This window comes from Pithys albifrons, chromosome Z (genome assembly GCF_047495875.1).
Source record: "Pithys albifrons albifrons isolate INPA30051 chromosome Z, PitAlb_v1, whole genome shotgun sequence".
NCBI lineage: Eukaryota > Metazoa > Chordata > Aves > Passeriformes > Thamnophilidae > Pithys > Pithys albifrons.
This window is the reverse complement of record NC_092497.1, coordinates 76,120,758-76,142,952: the sequence shown is the minus strand read 5'-3', so window position 1 is coordinate 76,142,952 and position 22,195 is coordinate 76,120,758. Positions and strand designations below refer to the sequence as shown.

Below are 22,195 nucleotides of genomic sequence, written 5' to 3'. Positions count from 1 at the left end.
CCTTAAATCAGACCCCTTTCAAGCAGAAAAGGTTTTCCCAATGACTTCAACGGGCTTTGGTTTCTGGCCTCAAAACCATTTGTCACTACAAGATGTACCTACTAATTTCAGACCAGTGTCCCCCCTTGAAGTGCTGCCTCTGTACACAGTGTGTCTATAATCAGGCATCCTGCACCAAGCACAAGAGTCCCCCACAGTCCGTTAATGCAGTGATCTCCGGGGGAGCAGAGGATGCCATTCTGTAATGCCTTTGTCCCATATCTTGCATAAAGCCTCATCTACCATCAGGCTGCTAATCTTGCCTGCAGTATGAATTCCTTTGTATCCCATGCATTTCCCTTGACAATGTCTACAGAAGCATCCAAATTTTATTGTTTACAGAAGAAACAGAAACCTAAAAATTTACATGGGGTCCCACAAAGTGCCAAGTGGCAGACGGGCATTCAGTTCACAATTAGTCCCATTCCATGGACAAATTCATTAGGAAAAACATTCAGTTTAGCTAGGTCTGTAATTTTGAGTCCAGTTAGAGCAGTTTAGAAGACTACTGCCTTCAGCAGCTTAGCACCAGCTTCAACATGAGGCTCCTGCCCGATATGGGATCCCAGTTCCCTATCCTCCTCCAGTGGCTTAGCACCTCCAACAGTCCAAATGATCAGTCAAAATGATCAGCTTCAGGCTGAGTAGGGTAATGAGTATTTGCACCATTCCCTGCTATGGCTTTTGCAGGGAGTACCAGAGCACGAGGAGGTCTGAGCTCAAAGCATCCCATTAGTTTTAGAGGTGAATTCTGCATTCATTTGTTTGGATTTGGTTCTTTTAAAGTAGGGTAGCTGTCTCAACAAAAGCAGCAGACACCAACAGCAGAGGACTATTCCAGCAGATGCCTGGAAAAGAGAATAGGTAAAGAAATTACAGAAATGTTAACTAATTATACGCAAAGACATTGCAAAATGTTGATGAACACCCAGCACTTACATTTTATAGAACAAAAAAGTGAAGGACACAGCAAAGTCTGGAGCGAACTTTGCTGAAAATGAAAGATCTTTCTTCCACACACCCCTTCATTAGGGAATGTTTGAGTTTGCAAGTTTGTGAACAACAAAATTCTCACTCTTTCACTGGCTTTTCAACATGTCAAGACTGACTTCATTCATAAACATATCTATTTATACATATATAAACTATGCCTTTAGAGAACAGTATTTCAAGTAGAGGAAATGTATAGTGAATGCTGTAGTTGTTCTCTGAGAAATATCTAACAGAGAACAAGGGCAAGAAATATTTAAAGGAACAAGGAACAGAGAAAATAAAGATAGCATGAAATATGTTCCACTCATAAAGAAACAAATTCTTTATTCCCAATGCTCTCAGTGTTACAATTTGAAATGCTTCCTCAGTAATTTGTTGCAAAATTATCACCTAATGGACCTGGGAACAGAAGGATTCACTTAGGAGACATGCATTTGGTGTGGCCAAAAAACAGTGGGAAAAAATGGAACATAACATCATTTCCTTGATATGAAAAGCACATGGGCATTAGCTCTTTTACAGCATATTTCTCCCAATACTACAGGTTCTCATATACATATTTAATTTAAATCTAATCTGAAAGTAATTAAAAGGAAAACCCACATCAAGTTATGAAAAAGTATTCTCAGGATTAACAATGGAGCAAGACAAGTATCTTTATCTTAACTGTAAAACCACAGACTATGTGTGAGAATAATCAGCCTCAGCTGAAATTGTGTAATATCTAAATTAAATTAGTGCACCTGAAATATTTCTCATTTTTAATTATTTAGAGGCAGTTCTTATATGGTAAATTACTTGTTTAGTTTGCTGCTTTCTTTCCTATCCACCATCCCATATGTTAATTGCAATGTATTTTATTGTTCTGGAATGAATTCCTTGTGGTTGTTCTTGTTGGTGTGTATCAAATAGCAGTCTAAGAATTAGAGTTGGATTTCTTGATCTTTAAAGCTGATTGTTCTGAATCAAAACTACAACAGTTCCCAACATCTCTGGTGACTACTTTATTAGTTTGAAAATAAATTTGCAAGAAGTCTGTGTGGAGAGTGGCTGCTACAAAAAAATCTTCTCCAGTAACAGATACAAAATATGGAATAACAAAAGCACTTTCTGTAGCTCTCCAAGATGATTATTTCTTACTTGGTGTATGGAATAAATTTTCAATTAAATGAATATGGTAATTTTAGTTCAATTTTCCTTCCATAATTCCACCACTTTTAGAGTTAACAAAAAAAAATTACTGAATAGACAGATTATTTCCAGCTTTAGACAGAGGTTTTAGAAAGGACAGTTAAACCATCAGGTACACTGTAATCGAGATAAAGTAAAGTTCCTCTTTCAGATCAATGGAAATGAGAAGTAGCTACATCAGATTCTGCATTTTCTCAGTATTATATTATTTTAAATTCCGACTCTCCTGGAGATTTACAGCCCTGCAAACCCCATACTATTTCCAGCTCCTGCCATAACCTCAGTTACATTACTTCCCCCCGCTTGTGCAATCTTGCAGTATTCAGCTAAGATTTAGAAAAATATTCTTACATCTTAAGCAACTGGATGGGGCCTTGGTCAGGGAGTGCACCAAGACCATCAACATGGGTGTCATAGGTAAAGAGGGAGCCTAACTGACAGTGAAAAATCCCTTCTGCAAATTCTGTGCAAGGCCAGTGTTCCATGGGTGCTGCTAGAAGATTCCTTATGTAAGTCTCATCCTCTGAGTCTTCTCCTGTCACAGCTCCAAGTACTGTGACGGACTGGAAGCAGTGCCAGGCAAGGACTTCATTTCACACTAGGACAAACTGGATTTGGATTCAGACCTGCAAAAGATCTTTCACAGCCCTTGAACAACACATCATAGAAGGCAAGGGAAAAAGACATCCTCTAATGAACTGCAATCATCTGAATGTGCATTGCCTATTGCTGGTTCATGTCTGTATACACCTCTGTGTAGATATGTGTCTATGTGTGTACATATGTTTCATTTGACCCCAAACACAAAGCTATTGCCTTACATTCCACCATATTTTTATTTCCAAAACCAGGCATGTGTGCACTCATACACAGACAGGAGTTACCTTTTACCTGAGGTCACAAAGCAAGACAGGCAGCCCAGTCTTCTGCAGTGGAAACCCAGTTAGGAGCCCTCCACCATGTGTTTTTTAGGGAGGAGCAGTGGTTATGTAGTCCAGACACTAGAACTTTTCAACATCAAACAGAATGCAAGACAGGAATAGCAGGTGAAAAATGTTTTTTACAATATTTCTCTGGAAATGAAATCCTGCCAAACCAACTTGCCTTTATATTATCACAGTAGGAACAGTATATTTTGGTCTAGACAAAGTCCTGCCTGACTGGGTTATCACAGCCTTGGTTTGTCTTTTTCTGAGGTCAGACCCCATCTTCATAGTAAAACTGATTAACTGACACAATGCAGGACACTAAAAGCAAGAGAAAACTTTTGAAACATCCCAGAGTCTCCTCAAACACAGCTTACCCTCTCTTGGCCTTCCAGGTAGGTATTTCTTGCCTAGAAAAGGTGTTCTGCCACTAAGAAAAACTCCAGCATTGCTCAGCCTGGTAGGAAAAAGTATCCTTGCATGCTCTAGTGAGCAGCATTGTGCCAGCTTTCTTGGCCCTGGCCCCAACCACTCCCTCATTTATTCCCTCCTTACCACCTTGTCCCATCCACTTACTGCCTAATACCTTCCCTGCTGTCCCTTGGCCCTGCTTCCAAATCTTGACAAGGAAAGGCAGATCTTTACTCTGACTGGGTCTGTGCAGCAGATGGCACAGGGAAGAGAAGTCTGGGAAGATGCAGAACAACAAGTTACTGCCAATTCATATGATTTAGAGTAGCCACTCACATGTTGTTAGTGGTGCTTGTGCAGATGCTCACCTGAAGTGCAGAGGAGGTGTTTGCATGTTCTCATGGCTCCAGTCCTGGCAGGTCAGAGAAGTGCAGAGGGGGAAACCCCTCCACCAGTATACCAGTATTACCAAGGCTGACCTTAAAAATTGTATACTGCTCCTCTGCTATCACTTTGAGAGCATATCCACATTGTAGCAGAGATGGGAAGGTCTGTGCTGTATTCTGACCTGTTTTTTTCAACTGTGACAAATTTAGGAGGCTTAAAGAAGAGAATTAGGAGCTTCCCAAACTGGATGCAAAGCACACAAATTTGTAATACTTTGACTATCAGAAATGGGCTGAACCTCAGACAGTTCTGTACAGAAGCTTCCATTGGCTGCCACTCATTCATTTATAACATCTCTTCTCTCACTGACAAATCTGTGGTGTAACTGGACCAGTTACTCTTTGCTCACTTTGCAGTAACTTAGCAAAGGACTAAAGGAAGACAGTGTAGTTGATGAAGCAAGTTCTTTTATCTGAGAACATGAAACAGGAGAAACAAAGAACTTCACATAAATAAATCCCATTTTTTAAAATTTATCCTTTATTTAGTAAAAGCATCAAAAGCTGCATTATATTAACACAAGTAATAAAGCTTTCATAGTTTATTCCTACCAGTGCATTTCCAAATTCAGGTGAAATGCGGGAAGTAATGCTGCCATACCATGAAAACAGGGTGTAGATCACAAGTATATATGATTTACAAGTGAATCCCAATCTAATAAAAGTAAAAGTTGTGTTTATGTCTGAAATCTGTAACTTATGGAATTGTCAATGTTTCTATTTCCACAAAGCAGCAGTTGTAGGATAACATACTTAATCATATTTTTTGCATCACTTTATTGAATACTCCATGTTGGATGTACAACTTACAGCTATAGAGTGTGTTGGCTACAATGCTACATTGAGAATGTGTATTGCTTGTATTTGTACAGAAAGGGTCATGAAGTGTACGGACCTGTCTGCATATTTAAAAAAATGAAACTGCAATACCATAAAACTGCATCACATATGAATATTGTAAATGGTTAAGTTATAAAGTCATTCATTCAAAAATCCAAATATTTCAATGAATAAAACGAATATAAAATGCAGTAAAACATAAATTACATTTAAAGGTCTGTACATGATTCATCCTGCAAATAGAAGCACAAAACCAGCACCTTGTACAGTATTGCTTATTTTGGTCTTCTAAAGTTCAAAGATCACTTTCACTAAAAAGGCAGAGAAAAACATGTTTCCTATGTAATCCAGCAGTAATTGCAGTAAATCAAGTAAGTCTATAACCTCGCATAAAACTCAACACTTTTACAATGTAAGAACATACATGTGGAGCCATTTTCAGTACTTGATAACTAATATGCAATTAAAGTTGGATTTATTAAGTTAGTGCACACCTATAATATCCCCTACAATATCCCCATTTTTGGTTAACAGTGTATTAAGGCTGTTTGCTGCTGAAAATACACAGCAGAGAAGGAATATTTTCATCCACAAATGCAGTCAGATGATCTCATTTGGAAGCTTCTGTCACAGTCAGTCACTGGAAGTGACGAAAGAAAACCATCCTCTCGCCTCTCATGTTTTTCCACAAGATGTTGTGGACAGTAAGTTTATGTGAATCCAAAATCATTTGGGTAAATTCATGGTACAAAATTCCATTAATGGCTATTAAGCAGAAAAAAAATCCACTTCTGGCTTGGAAAGTCCCTAAGCCACAAATTGCTGGAGTCTGGGGAAGTACCCTGGGGAAATTCTACAAGGCAAATTGCCCTTGCAGTCTATCCCTGGACAGACATTATCGATGGCCTTCCAAGACACGCTACTGGGCTGGACAGACCTGTAGTTTTTCTCAGCATAGTCAATTTAATGTTCAGTTTCCCTACTTATTATTGTAATACAAACACAGACCATTATTCTCAACTTAGTTTTTCAGACTCAAAAATCAAAACCAATCTCGTGTCCATTAAAACAAAGAGATAAATACTACAAACTAAGCTGTCCATCACAGCCAGGGCACTTCTTTATGCTTAGAGCAATTCTTCAACCATAGTTGTATTCCTTTTTTTGTTACTGGTTTAAACATAATTCACTAACATTACACTCACATATCATGATATACATGACGTGCAATGCTACTCTGCAATATGTTGCACAGCAACAGTACATACCTGAAAATCAGCTTCTCTCAAGAACTGTAGGACAGTAAAAATATTAAACCTAGCAATTCTATACCATTGTATTTGCAAAATCCAGTGGTGGCAATGGTCAATAAACCTGGTATATCATTACTGCTGCACTTTACATCGCTGTTGCCTTTTTAGTTTTGTTCCTTTTAGTCAGATCAAAATCACTCTATTAAGCCTAAGGATCTACTGTCTCCATGCATGGAAGTGATGTGAAATTCTTAGTAATGAGGCCAAACTCCTTAGGCTTCTGATTGAATTTCTGCTTCATCCATCTGAAGTGTGTCATTATCACCCAGCAATTCTGTTTCAGGCACAGAGCCCTCCTCTTCCTCCTCCTCCTGGACAGGATTTTGGGCAATGTCTTCCATTCCATTGTGTGTGTCATCTGTGCCTTCTGACAGCAAAGCAGCTCTGTCGGCCACCGATGTGTTGGAAGGTGCCGTTGTTACGTAGCCTGTGCTTGTGGATCCACTCCCGCTGTGGTGGGAGCCTGGTTTGGGAATGATCTGGGGAGGCATTTGCTGAGGAGCCATTTGCATTGGAATTTGGACAGGATAAAAATTTGGCAAGTAAGCACCATAGGCAGGCATTGGCTGGTAACCATTGACTGGAATGTAGAGCTGAGCAGGAGGGACCATAGGTCTCATCTGGCCTTTCATTTGTATGAACTGTGGTTGAAGGAAAGCTGGAGTTTTCTGCTTTGGTCCAATGTATCTAGCATTGCTGACATTGCTAACAGGGCTTGTGCTTAGAGAACTTGTTTGCGTGGTGTTGCTTGCCCCAGAAGTTTGCGCTGAGCTGTTGTAATTAGAAAGGTTTCCCCATGTTCGTAGTCTGTTATGTATATCTTTAAATCTTGGTCTTCTGTTAGGAAATTCATTCCAACACTCCAACATCAAAGCGTAAATCCATGTGGGGCAGTCATCAGGACATGGCAAAACCTGTCGGTTCCTGATCATCTCAATGACATCCTGGTTAGAATAACCACAGTAAGGCTGCAGGCCATAGCTGAAAACTTCCCACAACACAACTCCATATGACCATATATCCGAATCAATAGAAAACTTGCCATATATAATAGCCTCAGGTGACATCCACCGGATAGGAAGAAGGGAATTTCCCATCAGTTTGTAGTAATCAGCAGCATAAACCTCCCTGAAAAGGCCTAGATCAGATATTTTCACATTCAGTTTATCAAACACCAGTATATTTCTAGTGGCCAAGTCCTTGTGGACAACGTGGTGGCTTGAAAGATATTCCATTCCTGCAGCTATCTGAGTAACAATGTGGAAAAAGTCTGCTGGTTCCAGAGTGGATTTCACTGTCTTATCATCATCAGTACTGCCAACATCCGAATGGGGAGATCTCATTACCAAGAACTCATGGAGGTCACTGTGGGAACAATAGCTAAATATCATACTTATAGGTTGTTCCTTTGTCACTATTCCCAGCAGACAAACAATGTTTGGGTGCTGTAATCGTGATCTCATCATTGCCTCATGTTTAAATTCTTCCCGAAGAGCCAGTTCTGCTTTGTCTTTAAGTGTCTTGATGGCAACAGCTTGTGTTTGTTCACCTGGTGCTGTACCAAAAAGATGCCCCTTGTAGACTTTGCCAAACCTCTCCTCTCCTAGTTCCTCCATAAACCGCACAGTGGACAGATTAATTTCTTTAAGCTTAGCCTGAAATAAATTAAAGACAGTCAGTAAAATACTATAATGTTTCCAACACAACAGAATCTACTATTAAAGAAAATATCCCAGTGGTTAGATCTTCAAATGGAAGATAAATTAGGTCAAAGTGACTTTCCAGGGTTTTTTGTATATTCACATCAGTAGATTGATTTTACAGTTAACTTTGAAATGAGTTATACTATTAGCGGAAATGTAAATTGAATTATGCTGCAAGATAGTGACTGTAGTTGTTTTTACAAAGGAGTGACTATATTTCCTGCAAGCTAAATGAATAATGGGTTCAGAGTAAAACTGGCAAAAGACGACATCTCTTAACTGCAGCTGTACTTGCTGTACAGACCAGCCCAGAGCTGCCCAGTAAAGGTCCATCAGAAAAGCACCAGCTGAGAGGGTAGCAGACTCGGAGTGAACTGAAACATCCTTTCAGCGGAAGGAGGAATAAAATCTCTCTCTTTCAGTTCTGCAGTAGCAGATTCACTGTTTTTTTCATCTGCTGCCCCTGCTCATGGGCAGCAGAATACCAGACCCCTGCTGAGAAACCTTGTGTTAGCTCTGTTGAAGAGTGGGGTGGAACTGGAGCAGAAGGAATAAGGAATTTCTTCCTGGTACTTGAAAGAAAAGGTTGAAAACAGAAGAGTGAGAAATCCCCAACACTTCCCTCCTGCAGCTGAGGGCGGGAAGCAAGGGAGTTTGTAATGTTGTATTAATGGATCAAACGAGGTGCAGCTGGTACACCTTCACACGCAGGACACTACAGCATGAGGGAGTAGGGCAGGCTGGAAAGAGGTTTTAATGGTGATTTGGAAACAACCTCTGATTTTAGTAGCCAACAGACTATGGACTGGGCCAGAAAATTTCCAGCACATTCCTGGCTCAACTGTTAAATATATCCATTACACACAAAATCAATGCCCTTTGTTAAAATTGGTAATATTTTTCAAGTATTCTACAGTTTCCTGAACAGATGCTGCCAATTGTTCCAAAGTAAGCATTGTTTTTTTGAGTTTGCATCTTGTAAATGCTGTGATTAAAAATTCAACACGAGCTCAGAACAGGATTTCAGCAGAGAGATCAGTTAGTTGACCCAGAAAATCCTGTGCAGGATCTGACATCTTTAGACAGGATTTCAAAGCCATTTTCATTTCACCATTCTTTGTGATACTCAGTCTTAAAAATGTTGCACCCCATCTCAGCTCTCTGGTCAGTTATGGATCAGAACACCATAAGTCTTGAGCTCTTGGGCTAAACAAGAAACTCTACCATGCACCATGCTTTAAACAAGGAAACTGGTCACGTCATTATCAGCAGCAAAAATGAGCCGCACACTGAAGTCTGGATCAGAAATAACAACACTTCCAGTCACTGAGACAACAGACAGAATGGTGATGAACAGGTAAGGACAAATGCCATAAAATACTTTGTGCTCAAAGCTGTTACCCAAGGCCAGGATTTCTAGGTACAGCTAGCAAGTGCAAGGATTGGTTTTCCCTGAAATAAATGGCCTGCACAGCACGAAACTTAGGTCCCTTACAACACAGCTCAATTTGAACACAGACAACCCGAAATGCTGAAACTTAAACACTTCAGAAATATGTGGGGCTAAGCAAATTCTGTAAGAAATACCTGTTTGTGTTGATTAATGAGTGGCATTTCCATGTCCTGGCTAGGAGATGCCATCAGCTGGCGGCGCTGTGGTGTAGCAGCAGATGCCTTCTGCTTGTTTCTGCACATACAGACCAGGAAGAAAAGGCAGGCTATCACCAGAGGGATGGCTATGCTGGGAACAAGGATGTAGAGGATTCCCATTTTGCTGTTGTCATGTGGACCTGTGAAGCACAGAAATTCTCATTTCTTACAATAAGAACTTTTAAGACATTTAATAGTTAAACAAATTGTTATGATTATTAATACTACATTTTAAACAAAAATTAAACCATACCTTGAAAACAGAACTCACATTACCCTCTGCCCCTTCTCCATAATTTTCCAATAAATATTTTGAAGAAGCTTGAGTGGACATAGCAACTAGCAGGATGAAGGTAAACTAGGATTCCCACATTTAACCTGTTCACTATAACAGTGTGTGGTTAATTTAATTTTATTTTTGAGGCTTCCAGTTGTGGAAACTGCAGAACATAGACTAGAGTATCATTGCATTATTTCGTTCAGGGTATAAAAAACAAGCAGTCTCTGTGATGGTATATGAAACAGTGAACTCAAAATGATAAACCCCAACATAACATTGAAGTCTGGCCCACTCTCACAGTTTCAGCCATTTTATCAGGACTTCATCCATTCTTTATCTCCACTGATACTAGTTCTCCCCAGAATAAAACAAATCTCACTTCTCATTGGCAGAATATTAATTTTTCTGTACTTACTAGAATTAAAGTGCTTTTGTGTTAAGAGTGAGACAGACAAAAAGGAGCCATCAATACACTTGATAAGAGTGTTCTGGAACCTTCATAAAATGCATTTTCTCTTAGTATTTAGAGACTCTAGGAAAGCACAGTGATGTCCAAAATGTTCACTGGAACTGGCTGGGGTGTTTTCTGTAACCCATGGTTTTGCTATTTGTGGCAACTGCTTTTACCACAACCACATCCCAGTGTTATCTTTACAGCATGTTACATGCAATGTAGAAATTTATTATAGATGTCAAATCATGTCACTGTAAAAAAGTGAAGTAACTAAGAAATTTTGTATTAGTTCTAAGCAGTTTTAAAGATCCAGACAATCTGCTTTTATGGTTTCCATGATACATTTTTGCTGCAGGAAACATGCTGTTTTTCCTAATGAAGCACAGTACTAAGCGACTTTGTCATGCCCAAAGACCATTACGAATGTGAGAAGTCTGTACCAACAGAGGGAACTGAGTGTTATGGTGTTAAACTGTGAGAGATGTGCTTTTTATTATTGCACCCAGTTGTGCAGCACAACACCACTAGCAGATAATGTAGAACTTTTCTGAGAAGATCATCTGTTTTATGTCATCTCTGCTTCTTCACTTCAAATGGCTTCTTTCCAACCAGGCATGGTGTTATGCCTCCCTCTATAGGATCTGAAAGTCCTTGCTATCTGCAAGCTGTCATACAGAGCAAAATTAATATACTCTTGAGTTGCATGAGCAAATCAAAGACACAAAGGTGATTGTATATCCAATCTGGCATTTGACAACTCAAAATACAAACTGCGGCATTATCATTAATTATTATCTCAGATTAAGACTCCAGTATGTAACAAAAAAGTGTTATATATCTCAGTTACAAGCTCTGATCTGCAGAAAACATTAAAAACTACAACAGAAAACAAAGTCGTGGCTGGTTAAACATTTAAAAGGAGAACCCCTTAAAGTGACTTATGCTTGTAATAACGAGGAACACTCAAAATTACCCAGGATACAGAACAGTAATAGGGAAAAAAGAAATAGAATACATACTACAAGAAGGTATGTCACACAGTTCCATGCGTACGTTTTTATTCCTTGTAAAACACCAGGGACCATCCATCTGACCTCCAGGATTTCGACAGTACGCATGTCCTCCACCTAGCTCTGGAAACTGTGTGCTTGTCAGATCATGGTTGTGGGGACTCTGTGAGTCCCAGAGCTGGCAAGTGTGGCCAGACTTGGTAATGCTGACAGTCCCTCTGTAGTCTGCTCCAGAACCATTGTAGCACTGATGATCTGCAACACAGTGTTTGGTAAATGTTGAAAAAACACAAAACAGTCAAGCGAGAGCAAGAACAAAACTGATAAGTTCATAAGCCATGCATGCAAAAAAGTATTTAAACATAGGTAATTCAGGTTTTAAACAAAAGCTATTTATTTTGAAATTTCAGTTCTCTGGGTATCTGCAATTTTACACCCAGTTATTTCTGGATTCTATCCTGGAGCATCTCGTCTCTATGGCTACATGCATGAGTATTCCTAATTTTGAATGCAAGTCAACACTAAGGTGTATGTATGGACATTTAGTTACAGAACATGACTGAATTAGAGATAGAAGCTTCACTTCCGGAAAAGTCCTCAGATGCCAACAATGTAAACTTCCTGCCACTTTTATTTCTCATAATCTTCCCATCTTCTTCACACTATTCACTTTCTATAGAAAGTAGTGCTGTATTTTCTAATTCCTCTTGACTATTTTTCCTTAATTTCTTCTTTAGGAAAAAAAGATTCAGGCTTTTCTTCTCTTTAGTAGCATCATTTTCATATGTGCTGAACTCATATCTTTATTCTTTGTTTTGCTGCTATCCTCTCTTCATGCATTTCGAGTATTTCTCTTCTATATGAATCATCTGAACTGAATAATGTGCTTTCCAGCATATTTGCAACATTACCTTCTCCATTTTTCTGATCTCTCCTCTCCAGCCCTCAGGAATCCAGCTGTCTCAAACCCACCATGTATTCAAGTTGCAGCTGTTCCACCAGCGTCAGCACCACTGACTCTGAGCATCATGTACAACTTTTGCCAGACTTTCTGTTAGTTTTGGTTTTGTTCCTTTTGCCTTGTACCTTTTCCCTGGCTGATTTGTCTCTGTCACATTTTTCACCATTACTTCACTACATTACACTACATTTACTTATATGCACGCAACTAGCCTTCCATGGTCACTGTTATGCCATGGCTCCTGCCGTTAACTGTGGACTCAGACAATGAATATTTAGAATAATTTTATCACACTTTGAACTGTAAACAGCTTTGTCTCTTGGAGTTCTCTTATTGAATATTGTAGGGAGTTAATTACTATAAAATGGAGTAGTCAGAAAAATTGTCTGCATGTAATTAATGGCAACAGAACAGCCCTTCTACTCCTGGATGCAAATATAACTTTGTGGAAGTGAGATCGATGTTTTCACCAATCCTGTGTGGGCAAGTAAAGAAAATTACAACCCATACTCAGTTTACAGTATTAATATTCTTGTGGATTTCCATATAGAAAGAATCAACACTATGTGTTTCATTTCTTAGCAGATCTTCCAGTGAAATTTTTAACAGACAACTTCAGGTTTATTGATAGGTAAACAGAACTTAGAGATGTGTGGGAAGACTCATGCAAAAAGGCAAGGACTGAGCTAGATGTGGAGGCAACATGCTGCTGCCTCTTGCAAATCTACACCAAAATGGCTGTGTGAACACAGTGTTTTATAGCCCATAATCCTTTTCAGTACTAAGCAGCATCCTTTAGGCTTCCTTGCCATCCCAACTATACCTTACAATAGTTCAAGATTATGATCAGCATTAACAAGATAATGTACAGCAGAATTTTCTTTACAAAAGGAATGGCTGATAAAGTAGTCTCCCAGACTTAACCCAAGGAAGCAGCAAGCCCCACTTTTTTCCAGTGATGAAACACCCAGACTTACATCGGCTGAGTCTCTCCACAGGGATACCAATTCTCATGCAGTTGGCAGCTTCCAATGTGTCAGGTCGTGGCAGGTCCTCACACTTAGGCAACTGTAGCTGCATCAAGATGCGAGGGTTTGACCTAGCAATGTTGTATTCCTGCCTACAGAGATCATTCTCCAGAACTTCACATTCATCTCTGCACAGTTCCCGTGGCTTAGGGGTCCGAGAGTGCTCATCACACAAGGGAAACACAAAGTGGCAGAAAGATGGTATAGCGAACTGCGAGCACTGATCAGACAAGTGCGTGGAAGTGCCAATCATGGTAAATGCAGCTGCAAAGGAACAAAAATACTCCTTAACTATTGATTTATAAAACACATGAGAAACAACTTAATATTCATTTCCTTTGTCTTTAACAAGTTTCATCTTTTGTTGAGGGTCTGAAAGCTCACTGAGCAACAGGTAAATGAGGCCAGTTCTGCTGTAAGTGAGAATTGACAAATGCAGAAAGCAAACCCAGCATTCTACTGTCCCTCTTCTGCTCAGAGCTTGCAGGACCTCAGTCCTTAGGAAGTCACCCATTGTGACTACCATTGTTCAAACTACTGGTCTTGGTTAATTTTAATTTGAAAGGATAAAGAGCAAAGGCAAGATACACCTGCCTGGATACTGACATGTTCCAGAGTTCCTAATTAAGTAAAATCTGAACAAGGATCACCTTCTTCCTCCCGTAAACATTTTGCTCAATAAACAAAGTGCTTTTCAAGTCTAGTCAGACAAAAGTGTGCATCATGTCTCTGGTGCTGAATCAAGCTTTCAGTGTAGGAATGTTCACTGTCCCAGTAAAGCATCACTTGTGAGTGAGGCCTGCTAGACCGCATATTACACAAATTCACACTGTAAAAAGAGAGGAAATGTCTTTGAGCAGTCTATTTAAACCTACAAATAGGTTCTTCCCCTCTTGTCCATCTCTCTCCTTTCAACCACCTATTTTCTTCTGCACATGCTATCAAAGTAGTCTCCTATCTCTTCTTAAATATAAAATATGCAACAAGTAACCCCAAATCCAGTTTTTCATATTGTTTATTATAATTCAGAAATATTAACACAGGAATATAACCATCTAGCAGTTATGTAGGGAATAGTGTATGCAAGCACAGCATTAGGCCTCACAAGGCATCTGTGACACACGCTTGCCCCAAAGACTAACAGGGATAAAATAAAACTGGAAAGTCACTGTTGGCTATTTGAAATTCCACACTAAGTTTTGTGAACGCATTGCATTACAGAATTCAGATTGATGAAAGGTTAGAGTTAGGGTTCATACATCACCACAGCAGGGAAAAGAGAACCCAGAATGAAAATTCCTCATAGATATAACCTTGCTAAATGTTCCTGGCATCGGGTGGTAGGTGTCACCACTTCCAATGCACACTGGAGCACAAACACCTTCCACTAGAAAGGTGGAAGGTGTTTAGGGATGGCTTTCAGATGTAGATAGTTTGAAAATTATGCATTATGAAGAGATTACCATTACTGCCTAGCTAGGCACTAGGCAGCTCTACATGATGGTTCACAGTGTCCTCCCAAAACAGAACCATTCCACAAGAAATTCTCCTCAACTCCAAAACAGAAAGTTCCAGCCCTTAGTCTCCAAAACCTAACCAATAATCAGTGGTATTAGGGAACCAACCAGCTCATCAATGCCCATGTTCTATATTCCAGAAACAATACTGCTTAACCAATAAACATTTTCTGGACGATATCACAGGTTTTTTGTTGTTGGGTTTGTTTTAGTTGGGTTTTTGTTGATTTGTTTCAGGGTTTTTGTAGTTTTTGTATTTGTTGTTGTTTTTTTGAAGGACATTGCCAACCTAATTCCAGAGATACAGATCTAATAATTTCAGATAGTTGAATGTTTCCATATTTCTGAAAAACATCCAAACAGGGCAGAGATTTTGTTGTTGGGAAAAAATAGTATCAATAGTATGTATCAATTGATGACATAATGGTTAAAGATGGTGGAACTACAACTGAGTACAGGAGAAAGGAGGGAGGGAGCAATTTGTAATAGCACAAGGAAAGGTCACCACCTGGATTTTGCCAGTTCCAGCATCCAATCACTATCTCAAGAACTGAAAAAAAACCCCAAACTTACCTGGATTTCTGGCATGCCAGAGTTTTTAAGGTAATATGTTTAAGGGGTTACAGCAGACAAATGAAGAAACTCATTTTGGCAACTAGTTATGCTAAAGTTGCAGAGTCAATTAGTGAGCCATATCTGGATAGATGCAAATAAGCTCCTGCTGGACTGACTTAATTTGCTATATATTTTGACAAACAGTGTGCTCTATTCTATGGATTAATTTGGTTGTTCCATTTGTTTACATCAGAGTCACAAATGCTAATGTCAGCTAATTGAGATCCACTGCAGAAAATCAATGTTGATGTACAGCCCATTAAAAGTCATAGGATTTTGGATGCATGCTTGTGTTTCCGTATAAAGAAATGTATTCAGAGAAAGATTAAGTATAGGCAGAACACAGGAAGGTCAATTCTCATTTTATATAATTCAATGTGAAATCCAGACGCTGCCAGAATTACACAATAAGGGACGAAACCCAAGGGAAAAACCACCCTACATTTTTCAAGAAAATAAAAACACAAGTACTTTATCACTATATTACAAATTCATTAAAAAATGCCAAACCAACCTTATTTTTGGATCCATCATGAAAAAAGCTCCAGTATAAACTAGGAGCTGTTAAAAAGTCAATAGTCTGACTTTTCACTTAAGGATATGGAAGAAGCTTTTACACATTACAGCAGATACTCATCTTTCTTGCTCCAAATTTTGCTAACTTCTCGAGTCAGAAACAGGCTTATCTCCTCTAAACTTTAATATAAGGATGTCATAGTCATTGACTGACAAAACTGGAAGGATGATGGCACTATTTATACTGGGATTGGATACTTTTTTGAATGCTTTTTTCACTTCTAAAGAGATGCGTAAACTTACCAGTAATTCGATTTTCAATTTCTCCTTGCATCTGGAGGGAGTCCACATAAATGGTTCTATTTCCAATGATTCGTGCACATGCAATTCCCCTGTAGGGTTGACAGAACCCATCTTCATGGTAATCTTCTCTGCAAAAGACATGTTAGGATTTTATATGCAAATGTCTAACTGTTTCACAGAATGTATTATTAATAAAAGTAGAAAATTTCAAAATACTGTAAGTCTGAAATTGTTCCATTCCCCAGATGCAGCTATGTCCTCCAATTCTGTCTAGACTACCTTAGAAGTATTAATGAGAGACCCTGCAAAAAGCTCATTACAGAAAGAAGTAAAACACAATGTGAGATCAATTCAAAAATCATGTACTACTAATAATGGGATTTGACAGATGAATCTATTAAAAAGCATTTACAGTGAGACAGCAACATAGATCTTATTACATGTCCTCATGCAATTTTGGCATCCAGCTATATCCTGTAAAATTAGATAGTTTATTCTCTTCTCTCACTTCTTTCTCCTGTTCTTCATTTCCTGTAGCTGATAGCAGAAGAGATCTTGTGAAGCTTGAATTAAAACATGGAATAATTTTGAACTCTTAATTAGGTATAGAGAATAAAAAGTAATCAAGGCTATAACATCTTTTCTCTGCAGTGAGAGTCAGTGTCAAACTCCTCTTTTAACATATATTTTAATCCAGTTTTCAATTCATGTGGCTTTGGGCTTTTCACTCCCTTGCATCAACATAAATATCTTGGCACAAAAGCCTAGCCTAAAGGATCAGTGGTTCAACACTTTATCCCCAAAGCCCCTGTAAAGATCACAGAGCTGATCTGCAGACCATAACTGTCAGAACATTGAAAAGGGACTTCAGAGAGACAGCCCTCTCAGAGAAAATATCCAGTATGTCCTGTGTTTCCCCTGGCATGGTACAGCCTCTGTGCTAGGATTCATTAATCTGATGGATTTCCATCATGTTCACTTACTGCATGAGGGACAAAAAATAAGTATAAAACATAATCTAGAAAACCATGACTCTAGACTAGGGCATCTTAAAACTTAATTAGCTACTGCAATGAAACTGTTCAAAAGTCTGAGATACCTCTCTGAATCCAGAAAATTTTTAAATATTACTTCAGTGCTCCTCTGCACTCTGTACTTTTTCATCTTTGGATATCAACACCTCTTTTGGTCACCCATGTTTCCACTTCTCTTATAAATACCTTCAGTCTTTCTTAGGGTGCTATGTGAGCAGGACAAAACTGTCAGTGACCATATGTAAAATCCCAAAACTTCACCTGCACCAAATCAGCATGGCAACCTGCTGCTAGACAATAGCTGGCCAAGATAAGCTCACTACCCAACATCTTCACAAGCCAAATGCATTCATTTATTTCCAATACCTCACTCTGTCTTACAAAATTCTTCTGTTTTTCCATGGCTGTGTCTCCCTAATACAGCTCATCTCTTCAAGGAAATGTTACCAATATTTCTTGAAGTGTAAACTCTTTGGCAGGAGAACATTGGACACGATTGTATAGTGTCTGTACAGATGGAACCATTGATCTCCAAATATGCTGCATGCCTCCCTTTATTCCCAGAAAGACAATGACTTAACAGAACTCTATCCATCACACAAGCTGCTAGAGAAACCATGGTGATATTCAGTGTATTGTGCAGTTGTTATCCAGATCTGGCCTTTATTTCCTATCAGAGTATGATTGTTAAATATTCATAAAGCAAGGATTTCTCTACAAACCCTCATACAAATTCTGCTTCCACAAAGTAAAGATGATTACAGTGCATGAAGGAAAAGAAGAATCTCAGGATCAACAACTCTCTTCAGTGACATTCTTTCATTCTTATTACAAAATCTGTAATTTTGCAACAATTGCATCATGCCGGAAGGGACAAAAATACCAAAATATTTTCCTCTGTGCCTGTTTTATGATCCTTAACCACCTCAGTAGGAAGTCAGCAATTCCCGTAAGGAGCTGAATGAATATGAAACCTCCATTTGACCTCTTTCTCGAGAGTATATTCATACCTCTATTCTGCAGAACAAAGTTTGCAATGAAATATTGCAAATTCATATTATCTTACTGAAACTGTATCTCACACTTCAGCTCTCAGTTCAGGGTTCTCTTGCCAGTATTTAAAAAAAAACAACGCTCAAAACAACATGGGTTTGGTGACAAAAGCAGTGTGATCTCTTACTTCGTTTATTTATTTCTGTCAAGAACTTCTAAACACTGTTTAGATACTATAAATATACACATATGCTTCTCTCTCCCACGTTATAGTCAACTGCTGATTAAACTAAACTGGATATGACCATTACCATGGACACAAGCAAAAGTAAACAGTAACCTGATGTCAGTTACTCTGACAGATGCTGGGTTGTTATTCTACATGCATCTTTGTCAGGTCAGGAAACTCAGCGAATACCATTTGACTGGTTCAGGTATTGAGAGGGCAAAATTACATTAGTCTTGTTAATAAAACACTTGATTTCAACAAAGCTGCAGAAGTCTCCTTACAGATTACTCTGCCCTTCAGCTAAATTGTGCACTTGGCACACAGCAAAAATCTGCAACAAAAAGAAAGGTAACCAAGGGGAATCTGACAAAACAACACAGGTGTGATAGTTTGCCCAGTGCAAACAGAAGCCTTTGGAACCATGTGCAGCTTTAACTCATTCTCCAAACCATATGCCAGCAATTCAGTTTCTGATCAGAGCAATAATTAAAAGCTGCTGAAAATAGGCAGAAAAACTGACTCTTCAATTTCTTGCTGCCTGAGCTATAAAATCTGCTGTGATCAAGAACCCTGGTGAAAGCAGAAATCTGACTCCAAAAAAGGAATCCAGAAGAATTCAATTTGCTTCGCTTGGAGAAATCTTACAAGCTAACAACCACAGGTACTTTTTTTACCTTTGCTTTTTAGTTTCTGAATGTTTCAAGACAATACGGCTTTTTTACCTAGTGACTCTCTTCCATTTTGATGTGGGTTTTGTTTTTGTTTTTTTTGTTGTTGTTGTTGTTGTTGTTTCATTGTTCATTTTTTTCCAAAATAGGCCCATCCTAAATGTCGATCTTTTTTGCACCTTTTCTGGAAGGTGGTCTTGAAGACAGTGCACCTGGAAACTGAATTTTCTCAGCACTCAGTTAGAGTGGAGGTATATACTCTTGCTGAATGAACTCTCTTCCCAGTTACTTGTTGTATGTTTGACCAGTGTTTCGATTTTAAAATAAAATTGCAATGAATCTCACTAAACAGACCCTCTATTCCAAAACCCCTGACTTCCATTGCTTAGGATGAATGCCGTTATTTTTAGTTTTCCAGGCCCACGAGGTGATCTGTCAGAACGATAAAGCTGAGAGCTAGATTTTCTAATATAAAGGTAAAGCAGAGGAATCTTCTACCTTAATGACACACAAATAAAACTGAGACTACTTTTATGTACAACGTGATCAGGTTTGTCAGGTCTGGGAACATCTTGAAGAATGAAGTACTAATAAACATTTACAAGTTCCTTATCACACATGCACTGCAACACCTGATTAAATACACTCTGCCTTCAGGTTTGTGGACAAAAGAAGTCTGTATGAAATGGAGAATTAACCAGACAGTGTAAGCGAAAGATACAATTTCAGTGGTAGAGTGTGACTCCTACCACTAAAAGGAATCATAACTTCCTGAGACATCTGGTTCTCTAAAGGAGGAACAGGAAGAAGCAAGTGCCTCTGAATAGGAATAAAACCTAGCATGTATGAAGAGGAAATTCTCTAGATGGAGGCATGCCATACTTGCATAAGGTACATATCTGCTCTAGAAGTATATAAAGAGATTTCCAGGTGTCCCAGAAAAAAAACAGTGAACATCACCACCCCCACCCTTGCATTAAGCATTACTTTAATTTCACAGGTGGCAAATAAAGAACACTGAACAAAATACTACAAAAGAAAACACATAGGAAACAAAGAGGATTTTCTTCTCAGAAAGTCAGAAATGCTGAGAGAATACATCTGGGCACAATACACTGTATGCTATCTCTGTAACACCACCTATTGTCTGCAACTGTCACACATGAACAGACTGGAGGGCATATGGAACAAAAAAGTCCCAGTAAAACAAAGGCAATCATGGAAACTCCATTCAATACCAAAATCACCTTGTGAAATGCCCAACTCCGATGAGAGTTTTAGTGCCCCTAGAAACACAGTAAATGCAAACTTGTGGTTTTGCTGAAAAATAGAGAAAACACATGAAGACCTAACAATTTTTAGCAAGGGTTCACAAAAGGGTTCTGAAAGCAGAATTGAGAGGTATCACGTGTTCATTTGCTAGCGAGACACCTTTATCCTGATTGCATACTACAAGCTTTACTTACAAAGACAGTAGAAGCTTTTAAATGAAATCTATTTTCCTGAAAAGAGATACAACACTGCATCAGTCATAAAAAGAAACTCAGAAATCCTTCATGAAACTCAGAATTTTTTTGATTGAATACATTAAAAAATCTCATGTAATAATACCCTGCCAACCTACCCTAGCAGTTATATGAAAGTACACATCTTCAAATTAGGTGCAATTAAAATTCCTGTGAATTTTGCCACAACAAATAACAAACTCAAAGTTTTGACCCTCTTTCCTACTGTCCTGGATTTAAACAGTTTTAATTAAGAACTGTTAAATACTGAGAATATTAAGACTCCTTCTTATATTTCATTACAATTGGAATGGGAAAGCAAGGACAATTGTACAGAAAACCACAATTAGATTGTGCTAGATGAAGGCAAAAAAAATGATTTATGTCATCCTATTTGCCCTGAGTAGAGTAATACAACATTTTGTATACTGTCACTCATCTTGTGGACAAGTGTCATAATTTTTGATAGTTACAACTGGAAAGCTGATGTCAGAAGCTGTGAAAAAAGAAGGATTATGACTGACAGTAAGATCAGAGGGAAAAGGACAGGCTTCATATTTCATATTATGAGTTTACTTAGCCCAGTGGGTATCTACTTCATAAAGCACACAAGTTAAATGACCTGCAATACAAAAAGAATAAAGCAGTAAATGGTTTATGTTTAATCAAAGAGAGGCAAATCACTCTGACTTGTGAGAAGGGCATCATAGAGGGCTGCAGTAAAAAAATCAGGAATTTCATTTTTTTACTATACATATGTATTCATGGTTTGTTTATACTGAATCTCAAGATCAGGACCTCTTAAAATGTCCACTGCAGCTGTTATAATTTGTTACCCTTACTCTTGACATATATCATATCATAGTGCCGGGGAGCAAACTATTCAAAAGAGGATAACTTTTCAACATTTAAAATGAGTTTGTATCTCCGGATAATCCCTCCCTTTCTGGTCAGGTTTTTCTTCAGAGAAAATATGAAATAAAACATTCAATTGCTTGTTTTACCATAGAGTAAAAGTTTTCAGGAGGGTTGTCTTTTAAAGTAATAGTTGCAATGGGCTATAAAATTGCTCCTTCTCATAGGCCTCCCATTGTGCACAGATCATCAACAGAAGTTTTGCTACTGGCATTCAGGGCAACAGGATTGGGGTATAAATATTTGATGGGAGCAAAAGAATGGAATTTTTAAAATAAGTATAGCTTGACCTATTACTATCCATTGCAGGTCTGGGCTAATATCAGGTGCTTCTGCCATCATCCATAATTTCTGCCCACGTTGGGCAGAAATTCACTACACACAACATATAGGTTGCAGGTTTTAGCATAGTTTCAAAAACCCAGGTGGAAAATCTCAAAAAACTCAAAACCTACTAACCATAAATTGCCAAAAACTCCACACATGCACATCTGTATCCTGCCTGCTGAAGCCAAGAAGCTAGAGAATGGCTGAGAAAACTTATATGCTGTATCAGGCTCCTGCTTGTATGGAGACTACTTTGCATCCACATCATGGGAGAAAGGCACAGACATCCGGCCCTACCTGTATGTATGCTCTGAACAAACAGTTCTGA

At 38.6% G+C, this 22,195-nt stretch overlaps 1 protein-coding gene across 1 annotated transcript in view; it reads right to left on the bottom strand.

Moving 5' to 3' along the window:
• Window positions 1-4,487: 4,487 nt before the first annotated feature.
• Window positions 4,488-22,195, bottom strand: part of ROR2 (receptor tyrosine kinase like orphan receptor 2) — a 164,640-nt gene continuing 146,932 nt past the window's right edge. The window contains exons 5-9 of the mRNA XM_071580260.1: window positions 16,197-16,324; window positions 13,195-13,509; window positions 11,266-11,511; window positions 9,450-9,652; window positions 4,488-7,814 (exon numbers count right to left, since the gene is read on the bottom strand). Coding sequence (XP_071436361.1) covers window positions 6,372-7,814; window positions 9,450-9,652; window positions 11,266-11,511; window positions 13,195-13,509; window positions 16,197-16,324 — 2,335 coding nt within the window. The 3' untranslated portion in view covers window positions 4,488-6,371. The remainder of the gene's footprint in view (window positions 7,815-9,449; window positions 9,653-11,265; window positions 11,512-13,194; window positions 13,510-16,196; window positions 16,325-22,195) is intronic.